The sequence below is a fragment of the Amphibalanus amphitrite genome, unplaced genomic scaffold (genome assembly GCF_019059575.1).
Source record: "Amphibalanus amphitrite isolate SeventyFive unplaced genomic scaffold, NRLGWU_Aamphi_draft 000845F_arrow, whole genome shotgun sequence".
Classification (NCBI taxonomy): Eukaryota; Metazoa; Arthropoda; class Thecostraca; order Balanomorpha; family Balanidae; genus Amphibalanus; species Amphibalanus amphitrite.
The window spans coordinates 209,779-229,164 of record NW_024882339.1 but is presented as its reverse complement, the minus strand read 5'-3'; the positions used below and the strand labels follow the sequence as shown (position 1 = coordinate 229,164).

The following is a 19,386-nucleotide window of genomic DNA, read 5'->3' as shown; positions in this document are numbered from 1 at the left end:
GAGGCATGGCGTCTACTTCCACGTTTTGTTATAACAACATGTGCGACATCGCGCTCTTTATCATCACTGAACTCCATCTTCATTGGGGGAAGTGAATTACATGCTAGTCCGTAGTTAATCGCGTGACTTTCGCGCTTTGTTTTTTTTTTATGGATTCAGTACGGCGTTGCAAGACCCTTGTAATTGGCAATGCTCTGAACTCTATGAGAACGTGCTGTACAGTCACGATGCACAATACTGTACATACTTGCTAGTTTTCTCTTCGTCCCACTGAGGGTGACAGTGATTAGGACTTGCCCGGGCGTATATGAGAACTCTCTTGCTACAGAATTCCAAAGGTCCAAGTTCCGGTTGACACCACTAGTGAGAACACTCTGTACGTGTTGCAGGACCCGCTGGAGGTGACGGTGACCAGGACGTGTCTGGACGTGCTGACCGACCTGCAGGAGTCGTTGGCCAACGCTCTGGAGCTGACCGCTCCGGTGGCTGACGAGACTGACGCCCACTTCCTGATCCGGAACCAGCTGGACCAGCGGGTGGTGGTGCTCACCAACGGAGAGTACACGGTTAGTACACTACCAGTGCACTCCCTACCAGAGTACACTACCAGCTGGACCAGCGGGTGGTGGTACTCACCAACGGAGAGTACACGGTTAGTACACTACCAGTGTACTCCCTACCAGAGTACACTACCAGCTGGACCAGCGGGTGGTGGTGCTTCACTGCTTACCAACGGAGAGTACACGGTTAGTGAGGCCTCAGTGAATAAAATAGGCTCAGTGAATAAATTGTGAGTAAATTTAATCCTCAGTGAATAAATTGGGCCCCGGGCCTAATTTCACTATGTGCGGTAAGCTCAGTTTGGGGTAAACTCCCCAACTACCCCACTACTTAACTATAAAAAACTACCCCAAAATTGAGTTTACCGCACTTGGTGAGACTGGGTCCAGGGCCCACTCTCACCAAGGCCTTTTTACAAAGGGCCCAATTTTTGTTGTTACGTTACACGTTAGTTACCAGGAGTCAGTCTGTCCTTGGTACGTGGCCTTTTCAAAGTTGTTAGTGAGTTTGTGACCGAGCTGCCTTTGGTTTTACAGTCTTGTATTTTATGTCATTGTAGTCTCTTGTCAGTCAGTGTCTTGTTATGTCAGTGTGGTTCTGTTTCTGACCTGTGTAATCCCCGGCCGCTGTGCGTCCGTCCAGGTTCACGGCTCTGATGTGGAGGATATGGTACTGGAAGAAGGCGCCGAGGTGCTCCTCATGGGTTTGTGTGCACTTATATTTGTTCGTGTGTGTCTGTGTATGACCGCGGGTTTCTCTCCGTCCAGGTGCACGGCTCTGATATAGAGGAGGTGGTGCTGGACGAGGGAGCCGAGGTGCCCCTCATGGCCCGTGACCTGGCCTCCGTACAGCGGGCGGCCTCCTCCACCGCCGCCGCCGACACCAAGACCGTCCGCGTCAAGGTCAGTCAGAGGGAGAGACGCTGGCCAGGTCAAGGTCAGTCAGGGGGAGACGCTGGGCGGGTCGAGGTCAGTCAGAGGGAGAGAGACGCTGGTTGAGTTAGTTGGAGAGTGTCGCGCTGGTCGGGTTAGGGTCAATCGGGGGGGGGGGGGACGCTGGTCGGGTCGAGGCCAGTCAGAGCGTCGCTGCTTGAGTTAGTTGAAGAGTGTCGCACTGGTCGAGTTGTTGAAGTCAGGTGTACACGCTGGTCCGGTCAGGGATGGTCAAAAAGAGTAGCTGGTTGGGGTAGGATCAGTTAAAGAGAATCATTGTATAGGGCAAAGTCAGATAAGTCAGATATGAGTTAACGGCAATCATGGAGGGGCAATTCCCGGTCATAATTAAGTCGAGAAAATCTCGTGTGAAAGTCAGTTGAAGGAGCGTGCTGTTCTTATCGAAGCGATTTTGTAAGACTGAACAACTACATATCAATTATTGATTGATTTATTCAAACTTTTACTTAGCCGATGTGTTATTTCAATGTTATGTCCGACCAATTATTCAGAATCAGTCTGCTTGTGGTTCCAGCCTATTCATCATGCGTTTTTATATTGCCATTTAATGAATGGTGAGGTGCAAGTAAAGTACTGTTTTCAAAGTTTCGGAGCGACGATGTATCGTGCCAGCCGGTTATACGGCGTGGTTCATAATTGTCATCGACTGCTGTTATTTCATTCGCCAACCACGGAAAAGCATTCCAGAGTAACTAGGTGCCGAATATGCGCGCTGATTGACATCTTAATCGAAATCGGCGCCACCTGAAATCCCAATTTACTTCCGAACTCAGGTGGTATACTAATGAGCAGGCTAGGTGTTGTGCTAGGTTTCTGGCTCGTCCTTATTGCAATGTTGAGTGTAGGCAGGTGTCGTCATGATAATGCTCAGTCCATAACGTGACTAACTTTGGAGCTCCATCGTCCATCGGTCCTCGTGTTGTATTGGACGACTGACATTTAGTTACCTACCCAGCTGTGACCTCAGATTCCGGCACAATGTCAGTGACCGGACCTACCCTGGCTCGGGGTAATATCAGTTACTTGCCCTGTTCTGGCAGGTCCCAGTGATGGACTGAACTATCAGTGACCTGTACCGTCCTGACCTTAGGTTTCGGCGCAGTGTCACTGACCTGCTCTAGCCTGACCTCAGGTCGTGAAAATGTCAAAATGTGAATGCTCTGACCTGATCTCGTGTCCCGCCGATAGGCCGGACTTTCAGTGACCTGATATCCTCCCTGACATCAGATCCCGAATTGTGTCAGTGACCTGACGTGCCCCGACCTCAGGTGCCGGCACTGGACTGGGTTGTCAGTGACATACCTTCCCCGACCTAATCTCAGCGACCTGACCTGACCTGCGCTGACCTTAGGTGCCGGCGCTGGACTGGACGGCTGACATCCCTGTGACGCGCGCCGAGAGTCGTTTCTTCCGCGTGTCGCCGCGCCGAGGTGACGGCGGAGACTCGCGCGGTCTGCTGGCGGACATCCGCGCCCACTTTGACTCCAAGATCGTCACCATACGCAGCTGTGTGCAGGTGGGTGCACTGATGGACTGTCTGGCGGTCAGGGAAAGGTAGGAGCAGTGGCTGGCTGACTGCTGGTCCGGGAAGGGATGGTGAATGGCAACTGATGGCCATAGGTCAGTGATAACTGTCCAGCGTCTACCTCCCGTATGGGAGACCGTTGTTATTGCTTGTTAGCTGCTGAAAGGCGGTGCTTGGCTATTATCAGTCCTGACTCACCCTACCGTTTTATTTACATGTCATTTAATCCGCTGCTGAAAAGCGGTGTCCTGTTTGTGCTGCCAGTCCTCACTCGCCACCCTGCGCTGCTCATGTACTGATCGGTGACCTGTTGAAGATGTCCGTCTGACAACGCGCCTTCTTACGTGTATTCCTAGGTGGAGAACCACCAGTCGGTGCTGGTGAAGGTCTACTACATGAGCAGCGGCGGGAGTCACTGACCGTCCTGTATTCATCCACAGGTGGAGAACAACCAATCGGTGCCCGTGAAGGTCTACTACATGAACAGCGGCGGGAGTTGCTGACCAATGACCATCCTGTATTCATCCACAGGTGGAGAACCACCAGTCGGTGCCCGTGAAGGTCTACTACATGAACAGCGGCGGGAGTCACTGACCGTCCTTTATTCATCCCCAGGTGGAGAACCACCAGTCCGTACCGGTGAAGGTCTACTACATGAACAGCGGCGGCAATGAGCTGCACTGTGTCGGCGTGGCCGAGCCGCACGGCATGCTGGCACTGCCGCTCGCCGCCGTCTACTCAAACACCGCCGAGATCTTCTTCGGAGTCGAAGGGTGAGGACGAGAATAGGACTGAGCTGTGGGAGACATTCATAAGGTCGGCGACTGACTCATGGAAGGAGCTGATACTCGCTTGATGAGGTTCATAAGCTGAAGCGTTCGCCCTAAAAGTAGAACAACGCAGGAGCTGATAATAGTAAAATTACTCGTTAATATGCAAAGGTGTCCACAATAGATTTGACCAAAGCTGTCCAACGAAGCCATAAACCCTCATTCGAGAAAGTTTCAGAATTCGTCTCAGTTTCCTTTCTGCTGAGGCTGTTGGGGCGACCACATAGCTCAATCTTATGAACACCGTGGAATGGATATGGCAGCACTGGCTGAAGTTCAGATGCAGACAACGGCTATCAAATGCAATATGGTTTTCACGCATTTCAGTACATCGTATGTTGACGGTCTAAAGAATCATTTCGTTGACTCGGATATCCCTTTGTCAGCACTCGTATCACTGTAAATGTTACCAAACGCCGTGAATAGAATAGTACGGCATTTTATAAGATTGGGTCCTGGTGCGATCCCCCTTCTGTGTTTTCCTGCACACCTGCCCATCCTGCTCGCCTATTGTCACACACTCCGCCTGTCCGACGGAGTAGCGCTGTCTCACCGTCCCTCCCCTGCCCCCTGCCGTCCAGGTACACCGTATCCGTTCAGCCGTTCGTCTGGCGAGAGCTGCAGAACACGCCCGAGGTCACCCGCACACTCAAGTGTGACAGCAAGAAGGGCAAGGAAGGACATCCGTTCTGTATGCTGGTCAGTGGGGATTCGTAGCATCAAGGCTGTTTTCTAGGGATTGTAGGGAATCATCAAAGAGCCTGGCCAGAGTCACGGGTTTTGGCTTGAAATTTATCGGAGTTAGTGGCGGGCTGGAGTCATTGAGGAATGGGAGTCACTGGTTGTGTTTGAGAGCGTTCTTGCCGACAGGCCAGGCAGGAGCGAAGGCTAACTGCGGAGGACTCCTTGTTTGCCGTTCATGCTTGAGAGTCTGGGCACATTGCCATCAACTTTCGATAAAATGGATGTCCATCCACCCCTTTCAGAATATCTTACCTTCGATGTCTTAGTGTCAGATACGATGTCTAACTCTGTACATCTCGCACAGTGTCACGGTGAGATGAAGCCGGTGTTTTTCGAGGCGTCACGCGCCAAGACGCTGACTTCCCGCTCGTATCGGATCCACCTGCGGCCACCGGCGGTGCTCAGTAACCTGCTGCCTGTCGAGGTGACCTACCTGCGGCCGGGAGACCTGGAGGCCGTGGTCCTGCCGCCCGGCGGGTCCTGCCAGATGTCCACCGCCCAGGCCGGCGAACGGGTCACACTGCAGGTTAGGATGGAGGTGGGGAGAGGGATGCGATGGAAAGATGGTGTGAGGCTGTGTAGGAGAAAACTCGACTGAGAGAGGGAATGTTTAGCTGAGGGGGATGATGTTTAGGTGAGTGGTGGTCCGTCACTGGTGGATATGTGATTTCGGCAGAAATGTTTTGGGTAGCTATTGCGGAGAGAAAGTCAGTGGTGTCAGACAGCATGTATCACCGTCTTACCTACTTCCCGACTGTTCGGTAGGTATTGCTGCCTCACCTCAGCTGCCTAGCACGTATCATTGTCTGACCCCAGGTGTGCAGTATCTATCACCGCCTAACCTGGTCTTCCCACTCTCAGCTCTCCAGCTACCTGGACCGGCGCTGGGCGTGTAACCACCTACTGGAGGAGCCGACCGACGGACGGGACGGGCTGAGTGTGTGGAGCTTCATCTCCGCCGACGGCGACCACCAGGCGGACCTCAGTCTGGGCGTACACACTCGCTCGGTGGACGGGTCGCTCCAGCTGGCGCTCTACGCGCCCTTCTGGATGGTCAACCGGACCGGCAAAATGCTCACCTATAAGGTATGGTAGACTGGGCGTCCAATGGACGACTGGATGCGGCAGGAACGTGTATTGGTTCGTGATATTCAGTCCTTGTATCGCGTGTCATTGATTGGCATCGTGCCGCGTCGTTGGATGTGTTCATGGTTGATGATTATTCGTATCGTATTTGTGTGTCACGGTGTCTTTATATGGTGGTTACGATCGCGCAGCTATATCTGAACTCCCTTTGATTCTTGCACATGTGCTTAGGATCGCGAACCTGTAACCAAGGATGCAGCTGAATGTGATGCTGATCACGTCGTCCTCGTCGCTGTCTTGTTTTGCCTACCATTCTTGGTTTGTGGGTTCTCGCGTTGAAGTGTAATGTATTGCTCTATTTCCAGCGTCACGGTAAAATACGACAAGAAAAGAGGGCCGATCAGAAGGAGCTTAATTCCATGAAGGTAGTGACAGGTCTGCTGAGTTACTAACCTTTTCCATTTACTTCATTGCATTGATGCAGAAAACACTGTATGCCAATCATTCAGCCGCTGGAATCATTCAGCTTGCATGTGTTTACGGGTGGCAACATGCAATATGCATTTTTATAAATATTTTCCATGAATAGCACCTTCTTTTCACTGGCATGTTAACTGGATGTAAGTGAGCAATTCCAGTTCTGCCACGATTCGTCGCGTCACTTTACTGCCTCTTGGTTAGCCAGTCAGAGTTAGCCGGCTTGCCATCAGACTGTTTGTTGAACTCCACGTCGTTAATATCGGGTCCTACGGCGCCTGACCGCCCGCTGGGCGTGCCCGCGCTGGGTGCCTGTCGTTACAGCGCTGGGCCTCCACTCTCTCCATGGTGTCACTGTTCGGTGGGACGGTGAGACGCGACGTCGGTAGCAGCTCGGTAGTTCGTTTGATACCTCGTCTGTCTGTCTGTCCGTGTGTCGTGTTCTCTGTGTGTGAAGCCGCTCAGCGCCGACCGCCTCCGTGCAGTTACGGCGTCCCGTCCTGTGTGCTTCGTCTGTGTGTCTCCGTGTATTTCGGTATGTTTCTCCGGCTTGACAGCAGAGACAGGCCGGTGCCGTGGTGTGTTGGTGACCAGTAGCTCCGCAGACCGGTCGGGTCAGAGGACGTCTATGGCCGGGCAGTAGCTGATCATGAACTGAGCCACGGCGCGGGAAGGTGTCGTTCGCCGTAGACTGCCGGATGTCACGCGGCTTGCCGTGCTTAGCTGGCCATTCAGGGCACGCTGATCTTTCGACGTAGTGGCTTCTTTGTGACTACTCGGCTTGATTCTACTACATTTATAGGATTCACGCTCTTTCCCTCTTATCCGTGTAGGTATGCATACGCACCGATCTGAGTTGCTTTTTACTCGTTTTCGCTCATATCTCCTGCCCTTTGCCAGTCGATGGAAGGCTAGATACAGGCTTTGGTAACCGTTGGCAGCTAGCCCTGTCCCTCCAGCACATCTGATAAGGACGCTGACCGTCACTGGGAGGTCCAGCAGGATGTTGTGTCGCTGACCTGACTCCAATTCCAATAAGATATTCATCTGATCTTAACCAGGACCCTGTCACTAATAGGGTCAAGGACTCTGTCTCTGAGTTGTGGTGACTTGTGAATAACTAGATGGTGCAGTAACTGCTCTGAGGCCTTTGGCCTGTGATGACGTGATCTGCAGTGACTTGTGACTAACCGAGTGACGCTGAGGCTTTTGATGCCTCTAACCTACCGTAACCAGTGACCTACTGTGAACTGTAACCTACCATGACCCGTCATGACCTTCACCAACCAGTTGACGCGCCGGCTGCCGGAGAAGTGGCAGCCGCTGCCGGCACTGCTCTCCGCCCTCCCACGTAAAGTCGACCTGTTGCTAGACGTGCTGTGTTGTGGCGCCCCACACCCGCAGAGACCGCGACCCGAGGCGCGGCCGTCCGTGGTACGAGCTCGCCCTCAGACCCTGGTGTGGCACCACTACCCCCTCCAGGTCCCCCTGACGGACTGTGCGCTGTTTTCAGAATTGCATAGATGAGTTTCATGTAAGTGAAGCGGCGGTGAACGGATGTGTGCCGGGACAGACTCTGATGTTGACTGTGCACCTTTTTTATTTTGAGCTGATGAGATCCTTATTATATTTTTGTTCGGTGGAGGTTTCTGGGTACGCAGACTGACTGTGGCATTTCTGTAGAGCAGGTCAAAGCTGAACTGTCTGTGGCGTTTTTCTAGGGACTATGAACCACAGCGAAAATGAGTGGACACCCTTTCTATCATCGCATGGTGACTCGCATGCGATTTGGTTGCATTTATATCTGGTTAAATCTTGGTGGTGGTTGTCATATTTTCTGGTCACCTTTTACACACACAGCCTGGTAGTTTCGATGGCGCACTCTCTGGATAATGTTGGGCTTCATGGCGTTCATGATTCTCTTGATGTTCAGCCCACGGTGATATGTTATCTGTGTTTTACCCTTTGGGATCAGTGCCTTCGGAGAGTTCAACTGCGCCTTCTGGTGGATCGACCGTCAGTGGATGTTTTGGTCGGGCGTGCCGCGTGCATGTGGTGACGGATGACTAAATGGTGCCCAGATAAATCATCATCGACATTTAAACTATTATTTCGTCAGTTAGTATGTAGCTGATGTTATGGCTATAACTGGAATAACATTTAAACGGTCCATCCTTTTAACAGAGATCGTTAGTCTCAAGCCTTTTCTGTGATTCATGGCCCCTAAATGCTTATACACAAAGCTTGATACGACTGGTGTGGCAAATAATAGCTACTGAATCGATTTCTATGTTGCCATCGTCGCGATTTCATACGCATGCCTCCCTCCAAAACACATGATACGGGTATATAGCATGTAGCGTTTATTATGAAAGAGATATTTTGGCTACTATCACGGCTATTACGGCAGTAGTTGGCTTCCATTTGCGGCTAGCCACATATTTAGCATGATCAATGATTGAAAACCAGTCATATAAGCGGTGCAGACGTTAATAATTTCGCGATAGTTTCTCTGAAGTTTCTTGCAATTCACTCGACGAGGCATGTATTTATTTCCGTCAACACAACCAATATCAATTTTACTTTTCTGTTCTTTTACGAAAGGATCCCAGCGCTGTGCTATTATGTCGGCCTGATTTTTTTCTTTAGGAAGCTGAACCAAGCTGAATCATACTCGTATGAGTTATAATTGTTGTTTATAACTGAGCCTGTGTTATTCAAGAGCGCTAGGCTCCTTCCAGCCATTATTTAATTAAGCCATTAGCCATTATTTCGAGCCGTCCGTCTATGCTCCGCGTGGCCGCGACTAACAAATGCAATCACTCAAGTCATCGGTACCGATATTTGTCTACTGTAGACCCGCTACTGTCCTGTGATCTGTTGCCTTTTCTTTTTCATGCACAGGGTTAGAGCGCACCGACGGACGGTTTGTCTTTCCGGACGCTCCATCTGATCCTTCTTGACCTGGTGTCACCCAGAACAACCCTCTTGTAAACCCACTATGATCCCACTGAGACCCATTGTGACCCCACTGAGACACATTGATGACCCTGTCGTGACCTCACTATGACCCCATTGTGACCTGACCTGACCCGGGCCGCAGACGGTGGGCGAGGCGTCCAGCCTGATCTACCACCCGGAGACATTCACCGAGCCGGTGCTGTTCTCCTTCAAACCGAGCTCGTTCTTCTCCAAGAAGAAGGCGTCGGTGCGTGTGGAGGACTCTGAGTGGTCGGATAAGTTCTCACTGGACACGGTCGGCAGTGGAGGAACGGTCACCTGCGCCAGTCACAGCACTGATTACGGGGTGAGACAGCGAGCGACATACTGCGGGGTGGGAAAGCAAACTCATAACGCCTGACTATGCCTGTGGGGTGAGCTGCTACACTCTCCATGAGGAGTCTAACCCGAGTGAGAGCCTAACCCGGTGAGCGGATAACACGCTTCTTCATCTAGCCTTTCTGTAGACCATCAGCCTTCCATTGTTTCCTCCCGAAATATAATTCCCTAGCCTCTAACTACTCTCCAACTTCCTCTCCGTCCCTGCCCGTTCCTCTAACCCCTCTCCTCTCTTCCTCTCTCCTTCCAGCCGTCCACCGCCCTGAGCTCCTCTCCATCCCTGCTTCGCCCGATGCCGGGGCCGCAGCGGCAGCGCTCGGCGCGTCTGGAACCGCCCAGACCCGGCTCCGGGCCCGCCACACGGTCGTCATCGGTGGCGTTCTGGCGTCGGCCCGGCTCACGGCGCCATCGGGATCTGACTGTACGGACTGCTGCCGGGGCGGGGAGGGGCGAGGATGTGGGGGGGGGGGCTTGGGTTGGTGGGGAGATGGGTGAAAGGACGATGGTGTGGGTACTTTTGGTCTTCTAATCACCAGGGCAAGGGACTGTAAACAAAGGCTTTTTGGAGACAGAACTTTGTGATAATTCATTCTGAGTCTACAAGTTTGTAATAGTTCCTTATTAGTCTCATTCAGCATTTTTATATCAATATCTTGAATTATAATTAATGATCCATAGTGGCATCCCCCATGTGTGCGGTTTTCTAGCTTTGTGGTATTTGCACTGACTGATATCCCCTTCCGTTTCCTCTACGTTACAGATCAGCGTGCAGATCCAGCTGAGCCGGTCGGGTCTGACGCGTCAGGTGTACTTCCTACCCAGCGTGGTGGTGGCCAACAACGCGCCATATGACGTGCAGATTCACGAGGCGCCGGCCGAGGAAGACTGGTTCACCATTCCAGCAAGTCAGTGCGCCCGCCGTCTGTCTGTTTGTCTGTCTGTCTGTCTGTCTGTCTGTCTGTCTGTCTGTCTGTCTGTTTGTCTGTCTGTCTGTCTGTCTGTCTGTCTGTCTGTCTGTCTGTGTCTGTCTGTCTGTGTGTCTGTGTCTGTCTGTCTGTCTGTGTGTGTGTCTGTCTGTCTGTCTGTCTGTCTGTCTGTCTCTGTCTTTCTTTCTTTCTTTCATTCATTCTTCTTTTGTTTTTGCTCTCCTGGCTATTGTAGCGAGTTTAAACTATCGGTGGTATTTACCACTGCAAATTATTATTGCAGAGGTGTTTCAGCAACTCCTCGCCATGTCAAATGATGCTGTATATTTAGTCTTCCATTCGTCGTGCTCTAACTGGCCCGTTCTCTATTCCGCAGACTCGTGTCTTCCGTTCTGGCCGCGAGACAAAAACAAGGAGCTGCGATGTCGCGTGGCGGGAACCACGGAGGAGACCACCTACTTCTCCTACAAAATCACCAACGACTGCCTGCTACACCTAAAAAACAAGGTGCGGATCCTTATCAAGTCCTGGTACTGACACGTAACCACGCACACGACTGCATAGTGCAGATCACTATCAATGATGTTGTAAATACTGATGTTTGTGATCACCGGTTGGTAGGTAGCTGCGTATCTGCTCAGCAATTGACATCAGAACTCGAAGTCGGCACTTCGTAGCCGCGTCTCACCACATACGTTTTCGTGCGTATCCCTACCCACAGTACGGCGGTATCAGCACCAGCGTGCAGGTGGACGAGGCGTCCACCATCATCACACTGGACGACTACGTGGACGGCATGGCCACGGTGCGCCTCATCAACCACACACCTTCGGACGAGGTGGCCTACCACCAGCGGCCCTTCGAGCAGCGCAGGTGGGTGCGAGGTGGCTGAGCCTGGGCGACCACTGCACTACTGTTTTCTATGAGTGTAGGCTGGCATTCGCTTGGAGCTAAGTCGATTTTTTAAAGCATAATTCGTTCACCTGAATCCAGTGAAAATGGATGACTCGTAGCAATTTAAGTGTCAGCTCCTGTGTAGTTTGATCAGTTGACTGACTGAAGGCTCTTAGCCATATGCATTTGGGTTTTATCTTAGAAGCATGCTGACCTGGTGCCGTACTTAGTTTTGAATCTACGCACCTATTAAACACGCCCTTGTTTTTTGTTTGTTTTTTTTTTTAACTGCAATATGCTTGATGTACCATCGAGAGTCGACCGTATTCCATGCATGCCCCCCCCCCCCCCCCCCCGATTGCCTTGCCTTGGTAGACCGTTGTCAGTCTCACACCTCCAGTATAACCGCTCGACATCTAACCCATCCACCGCGCCTGACCACCCAGCACGCAGCCGGTGGCGGACCCTAAGCAGCTGCGCAGCTCCGTATCGGGCCCGCTGCGGCGGCGGACAGTAAGATCAGTGACGAGCAGGCCCGTGCGGTCCTCGTCTCTCCGTGAGAGCTCCTCGGACCTGCGCGGAGCCGAGGAGCTCGATTGGGGCGTGCACAACGTGGGCCGACTGGTACTGGGCGGCGGAGAGCCGCCGCGAATCACCCCCGGCGCGCTGATCGCCAGCGAAATGCAGCGGGTGGGGCAGACGCTGCGAGAGAACGCGCCGCCTCCCGACAGCAGGTGCCCGCGGGGCCGGCCGGGGCCGAGATGGGCGTCTGTGAGAGTCCAGTCTGTCCGGGTCCAGTCTGCGTGACGTCCAGTCCGCCTTCGCTGCAGTTCGCGTACCGTCCAGTATGTCGGCTGTCGTGTCTCCCATCGCTCCGGTCCGTCCATGTGATCGTTTCACACCAATCTCAGCTTTCTGAACATACAGAGTCTACACATTCAGCTCCAGGTTGCCATGTTTGTTACGAGCGAGTGAGCGCAGCGAGCGAAGCGAAGTCTTTTCAATATAACGGAAAAATCTCAGTGGCCCGGCCCGGCCCGGCCCGGCCTGTAACGCTTTTGAGAGGCTCATATCTCAGCAACCGCTGTACCGATTGGCCTGCGGTCTTTTTTGTTGGGTAGCCCCATCCCTTCTACCCCGTAATTGACTACTTTTGATACATCTCAGTGACCGTCGTGACACGTGCCACGTGAAATGTCAAGGGTGTTCAAGCTGTTTTGCAAAAGTAGTGATTTTGAGAGGCCCATATCTCAGCAGCCGCTTGGGCGATTGTCTTGCGGTAATTTTTGTAGGGTAGCTGCATCCCTTCTACCAATGGTCGGCCACTCTTGATCTATGTGAGTGACCCCCACTGCACGTGCAAAATACAACAATAAGAGGTGTCAAATTTGTTCCCATTTTAATAACTCGGTAATTACTGGGGCGATTTCGCTGAAACTTGGCATACAGGTAGGCACCCACCAGGCAATGCATTCCCATGTGTTGCGGTTAAGGTGCTACTGCACGTGCGCACGTGCAGGGGGCGCTCCCAGATCTCGAGAACGGCTGGGCCGATTGCGCTCAAATTTGGTACACGGTTGGGGACCAGTTAGTAGGGTGCCGTGCAAAAGTCAGTTTGGACCCGTTTGCACGTGCGCACGTGCAGAATGCCGCTTCCAGATCTCAGGAACGGCTGGGCCGATTGCGTTCAAATTTGGTACACCGTTAGCGACCGGTTAGAAGGGTGCTTTGCGCAAGCCCGTTGGAAGTACCCTCTCGCCCTTCCGCACGTGCAGGGCTCACCATCTCGCTCGCTCGTTCTTCGCCCAAAAGGCGTTTTACTGGTAAGAACTTTACGGGAAGGCCGTCTGGTCCGGTAGATTTGTTGGTGTCTAGAGAGTTAAGTATTTGAAGTACTTCATGTTCGTCAGTCGTAATGTTGTCGAGGGCTGGTATCGGAGTCATGTTTGCGGTAGTTGTCGGTGGAAGTCGTGTGTCTGGTCGTAGTCGGTCATCTGTGTTTTATTTAGCTTTGATTGTCTGACTCGCCCTGGGATGTCGCCGATGGCTCGTCTCCGTCATTTCAGAGCTGTTTGGTGTTTCAGCGATCTAATGTTTGTTCCAGCGCGACTTGCAGAAAAACGAGGTGTTTGGATGTCGTGTGTTCGTGTAGTTTGCCCAAAACACTTTGGTGTCCTGCTTAGTTCGACACGTGGGAGAAAGATTATTGTCTACTGGGCGTGCTGTTTGGCCTCAGTCAACCGCTATACGTTCCACTGCATGTTGCCTAGAAAGGCCATTCGGCTGTCTGATAATACGTACAGGGTCTTTCATAATGAATGTTATTTTTAAAATAGCCATAGCTCAGGTGATATACATCACAAAGTTATTGTCAATACCCGAATGAAATAACAAATCATAGGAAATTATAATCACATGACTCGCATTTAGGTACCCTTCATCGATTTTTAACTGTGTCGCCTCGCTTTCGGACACAGATTTCGGCCCGCTGACGCAAATGGTGCACCACGCGCTTCACATCCTCCGCGCACAGCATTGCAGCAAACCTCTCCACTGTGACCTGTAGCTCTATGAGGGTCACAGGAAGGGTCTCTGCTTGGGGCCTCCAAGACGACTGCCCAAAATCAGGAGTCCATCGGCGAGAGATCAGGGCTCCAAGCTGGCCATGGTCGCTCAGTGAGATGGCTGATCACTCGTCTGTCAAAGTTGCCATCCAACCACTGGCGCCCAGCCGCCGTTGTGTCACTTCAGCGCCGTCCTGCTGAATCCCGCGGCCTTGTATTTGAACCCCGCCAGGCACATGAGGCCAGAATTTTTTCTTGAGCACTGAGCAGCCTCAGATAAGCTGGCCCGGTCACTGATAAGCCAGAAGCAAACCAGTGGACGAAGAAACGCCCGTCGACCACGGCAGCCCAAAACATGACCTTTCGTGCGTTTTGTTCCTTGCAGTCAACCGTGACATTCTGGAATCTGTTCACAAGCCTGTGATCATTTTAGACGGACATTGTGCTTCTTTTTAAAAGTGTCCCCGAATCTTACGGTGGACAGTCGTGCGCTTCAGTGAGCCGTTTCCCACGACCACCCAAAACGCCTACGTGAAAAAAGAGCAGACCCGTGTTGTAGGGGAGGCATTTCATGTCCGCACAAAAGGGAAGTTTGGTGAGATGTGGCAATTTTGATTACATCAACAGAAATTCCAAGAAATTTGCAATAAGGTAAATACAAAATTAATGCTTTTATTATTTACTAACACCTTCAACTTCTCGTTTTAAAAATAAGATTCATTGTGAAAGACCCTGTATACGGCCACGTCAACCACGTCCCGTCTTTCGTCCGTCGGCTCGTTGCCTGTGGGCTTATTGAATTTGTTAAGGATATATACGCTTAGGACGCTGAACATAAAACATCATAAAACGCATAGGCCGCTCAGGACGAACTTTCCGTCAACGTACGCAAAAAAAGATCTTGCGTAGTATTGTTACGCTATGCAAATAATAAACATTCTAATGCACTGACTCCTAGCCAGTTGTCCCTGTGCTCGGACGCCTACTTTTTTTTGAAGTTTATACAGTTTTATTAACATAATTCACATAAAAACACAAGCAGAAATAAGCATAGAACATTGCTGTGCGCCCCATCGGCGACCTGCCTGGTCAGGCCGGGACGGTGTCAATCCGTGATATATGCTCTCGGACGCCTTTTCTCACGTGTGTTCTGCTGACAGCCTGTTTTGTCTCCCTAGTTTGTTCTGACACCCGTTCTCTGTATGGTTTTACCAGTGTGCTGAAGCCGGGCGAAGTTCGCCTCTACACCTGGGAACGTCCTACCAGCGAGCGTACCCTCTCCTGGAGCTGCGGAAAGGTCAAGGGCCGGATAGACCCGCTGGTCAAGGTCAGTCACACGTCACAGCAGCTGTCGGGCGCGAACTGCGGACGGCCAAAAGGCTACTCATTTACTTACTCAATGAAACTTGTCATGCTAGCAGAGTCAACGAATGTGTGTTCAGATGATAAACCATTAACGCATGGCGCAGTCCTGAACTCTTCATTTAAAGCTAGTGACAAATAAACAGTCTATCACATGTTTCATTGCCCAATGTATTACCATAGGTACACATTGACCATCTAGCTGTTGTCGTCTTTGTGGTTTTTGAGCGTTCACATTTATCCCCTGCCCGTCGCCCGATAGGACGGTATCGAGGAGTTTGAGGGCAAGGACGGCACTCCGCTGTACTGGGTCAGCTTCCTGGACGGCATGCAGCGGACACTGATGTTTACTGCGGACCTGGCCGTGGCCACGCAGGCACACAATGCAGGTACGTAACGCTGCAGGCTGTAGTGCTAATCAGGTGTCCGACCGCGTTGGCTGTTTCTTATAGAGCTTGAATATGCTTTATCATAAGACGCGGTCACGATTTTGGTCATATGCGTTAATAATGTTTCTGACAGATAGCTGACGATATGATGTTTTTATGGCCGGCTTCGAGTGCAGAGTATGGATTCATGTGGATACTGTCATGCCTGCCATGTCATTTGACAGTTCTTCGTGCGCGCTCAGCTGCTGTGACGTGGTCATATACACTGATTTCCCTGCGTTGACTCTAAACGCACGATGTTTTCCAGTGGAGCTGGAGCGGATAGACCAGGAGATTACGGTGGAGATCGAGGGCGTCGGCCTGTCTCTGGTGAACAACATCACCCAGACGGACGTCATGTACCTCGGCATCACCAGGTCAGACATGTGGCGCACATGGCTTGATAGGGAGCCGGTCGGAGCCCTGCGGTGTTGTGCTTTATTACTTTCCAATGTTCAAAGAAAATAATAAGCCCAACAGCCATGTTTTATGTAGCTAAATGGTCCCTATCGTTTTATACTGTTCTCTCAATTCTTTACTTTGCTATTCCCGCACAGAGCGCCTGTGGCACATACAATTGCCTTTATCTCTGCGTTGACATATTTGTTCAGCCGTGTGCAATTACGTCCTTATCCCCACAGTTCGGGCGTGGTCTGGGAGACCCAGAAGGCGCACGGTAAGCGGTTCCGTGCCATGACCAGTCTACAGTGCGCCCTGCTGGAGCGCGCTCACCAGACATACGAGAACCAGCGGATGGTGGGAGCCACCGCGCCCACCCGACAGGTCCTCGATAACAAAATGGAGGTACGTACAGTGAGGGGATGTTGTTGGTCTGGCTTTCTTCTTGTCGGTCTGGCCTTACTGCTCCAGCGATCATGTCTTACTGTCCTGGCGAGCTAATGCCCCGACGTTTCTGTCTCTGTCCCCGCAATCCTGTCTCTTTTCCGTCGTTTTTGCCACTGCTCGGCGACCTCGCCTGTCTCCCACTTCGGTCTTTTGTTACTAGTCCCGCGTCCTACCTGACAGTGACAGATGACAGTGACAACTGTCCCGGTTTCCCGTCCCACTGCCTCAGTGTCCTGTCTATTGACCCTGTGTTCCTTTTTCACTCTCCCGGTGGTCCCTTTCTCACTGTCCAGGTTGTTTTGTGTCGCTGTGTCGATGAATTCATGCATATCTCCCATTCGGTCATGTTTCACTTCCCAGAGGTTCGGCCCTTCCCGCCCTTTTATCTCACCCCCCCCCCCCCCCCCATCGTCAGGTGGACTTTGCGTCGATGCAGCTACTGCAGCCGAACCGGCGCTACCTGCGACGCACGTTCCAGAGCGGCGTGTGGCTCCAGCTGCGCACCAGCGCCCACCAGCGCCAGTTCCACGCCAAGCTGAACCGGCTCCAACTGGATAACCAGCTGCGCGACTCGGTCTTCCCCGTGGTACTGGCGCCCGTGCCGCCGCCCAAGTCCATCGCTGCGGATAGTGGTTAGTTGGCAGCGGGGAGGTTATGTGGTGAGATAGTGGTGTTTGAGGCTGGCTCAGGGGATGACGGGGGGAGGGAGGGGGCTCTGGAGCGACTACACCCTGCACTGGTGGATATTATATGTCGAGCGAAACCAAAGGTGGTTTTTGAAGGCTGCTGCAGACTCTACAGTGAGCTATGTGGCCGTTAGATAATCCTATAGCTTTTTAAGTATTTTCTGGGAAAGTATACGAGTTATGAGCTCTGCGTACTACAGCCCAAGCCGTCTCTCGATTTCTTGCCCACAAGTTGAGCTCTACCTGTTTCATTGACACCCCGCGCCGGTTCACAGTTCCGAAGGCGTTTGTGGAGATGTCCGTGGTTGAGAGACTGGCCGAACACACCATGGTCCGGCAGTACAAGTACTGCAAGATGCTGATCCAGGAGTTCCACGTCAAGCTGGACCAGGGCTTCATCGCCGCGCTGGTGGACGTCTTCAGCGTGGACAAGCTGAACCGGAACACGGTAGGATTTCGGGCGGCAGGGTGGAGTGAGTGTATAGAGATGACGTTGATGGGAACGCTGGGTTTCATATAAATTGCTAAAACGGATACGTTTGTGGGCATTGTGATATCACTTATAACTGTGGCTCGTTGCTATGTCAAAACATTAGGATTATATCGATTTGCGGTGTGAAAAGGCAGCTTTCTTGTTGAATAACTGGGGACGTGGCAATTTGTCACGTCTCTTTTCGTAAAGGACCACGTCGACTACTCATCACCTAGCGGAAATACGCTGTCTGTGCGGTCCCCGTTCCATTTGAGGTATCCCGCGGCTTCTGACAACGGGAGTTCTCCCCTTACCGTCCCGCAGAAGGAGCTGGTCGAGAGTGATCTGGAGCTGGCGAGGGAGGAACTGGAGAAAAAGGTGGCCATCCGAAGCCTCCAGGAGCAGAGGAACTTCTTCGACTTCCTGCACTTCTCTCCGCTCAAGGTGAGCTCGGCAGTGTGGTCTGCTGATCTAGGGGGATGATTATGGTAGTAGGGAATGCGATAGAGGTCGTAGAAACGGTGAAACGGCCTATTTTATATGTGTAACTGTCTCCTTATTTGGCTAATTTTCCCCGTTTAGGTAGTTGTAGAAGCGTTGTATAACTTGTTTGATACCGGTTTCGGCCAAGCTACCTGTTAACTCTCTTCCCTTCCCGGCTGTTTTCCCTCAGATTCACGTGAGTTTTTCGATGACGGGAGCCGGCGGCGGCGGCGGCAGCGGCAACTCGTCGGGCGGCCCGCCGATCGCCTCCGGCTTCGTCCAGCTGCTTCTTCAGAGTGTGGGCGTCACACTGACCGAGATACAGGACGTCGTGTTCAAGTGAGTGAGGGTGGGCGCCTACAGAGTGTGGGTGGGCGTTTACAGTGTGGGCGTCACACTGCCAGATATTCAGGACGTTGTGTTCAAGTGAGGCTTCTGATAAAATTTTCAACTGGGCGTTCATTTATTTCTTATGTTGTTCATGGGTGAGCATAGTGTCAGAATTGGATTTTTTCATGCATACCTATTTGTCTCTACCAACCCATCTGTAGACTGGTGCCTAGCAGTAGCTAGCCGTTATGTATCTAGCCGCGCTCTCCCTCCTTTTTTGCCCTGTCCACTGATTCCTGTCCTTTCCGGCCTTACCTTGACGGTACCATGCTCTGCCCTGAAACCCTGCGGTGCCGTTAGCTGACCCGGGTCTGGCCGCCACTCTCTCCATCCCCAGACTGGCGTACTTCCAGCGCGAGCACCAGTTCCTGTCTCAGACGGAGCTAACCTCCGAGGTGACGGCCCACTACACGGGCCAGGCCGTCAAGCAGCTCTACGTTCTGGTGCTGGGGCTCGACGTGATCGGAAACCCGTTCGGGCTGGTGGTCGGACTGACAGACGGAGTTTCAGACCTGTTCTACGAGCCAGTTCAGGTGAGCCGTCGGAGTAAATGGGAAGAATGGCAGGCTGGAGGGTTGTGAACTTGGACCTGTGGCTGACTGGTCTGTAACCCTCTGAGCTTGATCGCTATTTCCTCGCAATATGACTCATGACGAGTTTAATGGTGACCGTAAATTTTAAAGCAATACAAACGACGGTGCTGTGCCTCACCTGGTCGTCTCCCGCAAGCTCGTCTTATTTCCTGTGTGTTTTTGGAAGTCGTCATGGCCTTTAACTATCTTCCGCATCCTGTCATGCTCCGAGGGATAGCCGCGAGTCC

General features: G+C 52.1%; 1 protein-coding gene across 1 annotated transcript in view; it reads left to right on the top strand.

Moving 5' to 3' along the window:
- The window catches only part of LOC122367027 (vacuolar protein sorting-associated protein 13-like), a 59,370-nt gene that overhangs the window by 33,156 nt on the left and 6,828 nt on the right, over nt 1-19,386 (top strand). The window contains exons 6-26 of the mRNA XM_043339779.1: nt 390-566; nt 1,329-1,463; nt 2,866-3,030; nt 3,655-3,812; nt 4,451-4,568; nt 4,918-5,139; nt 5,475-5,699; nt 9,280-9,510; nt 9,766-9,936; nt 10,276-10,420; nt 10,818-10,948; nt 11,163-11,314; nt 15,115-15,226; nt 15,524-15,650; nt 15,958-16,066; nt 16,331-16,493; nt 16,951-17,167; nt 17,497-17,669; nt 18,018-18,137; nt 18,367-18,515; nt 18,904-19,099. Coding sequence (XP_043195714.1) covers nt 390-566; nt 1,329-1,463; nt 2,866-3,030; nt 3,655-3,812; nt 4,451-4,568; nt 4,918-5,139; nt 5,475-5,699; nt 9,280-9,510; nt 9,766-9,936; nt 10,276-10,420; nt 10,818-10,948; nt 11,163-11,314; nt 15,115-15,226; nt 15,524-15,650; nt 15,958-16,066; nt 16,331-16,493; nt 16,951-17,167; nt 17,497-17,669; nt 18,018-18,137; nt 18,367-18,515; nt 18,904-19,099 — 3,396 coding nt within the window. The remainder of the gene's footprint in view (nt 1-389; nt 567-1,328; nt 1,464-2,865; nt 3,031-3,654; nt 3,813-4,450; nt 4,569-4,917; nt 5,140-5,474; nt 5,700-9,279; nt 9,511-9,765; nt 9,937-10,275; nt 10,421-10,817; nt 10,949-11,162; nt 11,315-15,114; nt 15,227-15,523; nt 15,651-15,957; nt 16,067-16,330; nt 16,494-16,950; nt 17,168-17,496; nt 17,670-18,017; nt 18,138-18,366; nt 18,516-18,903; nt 19,100-19,386) is intronic.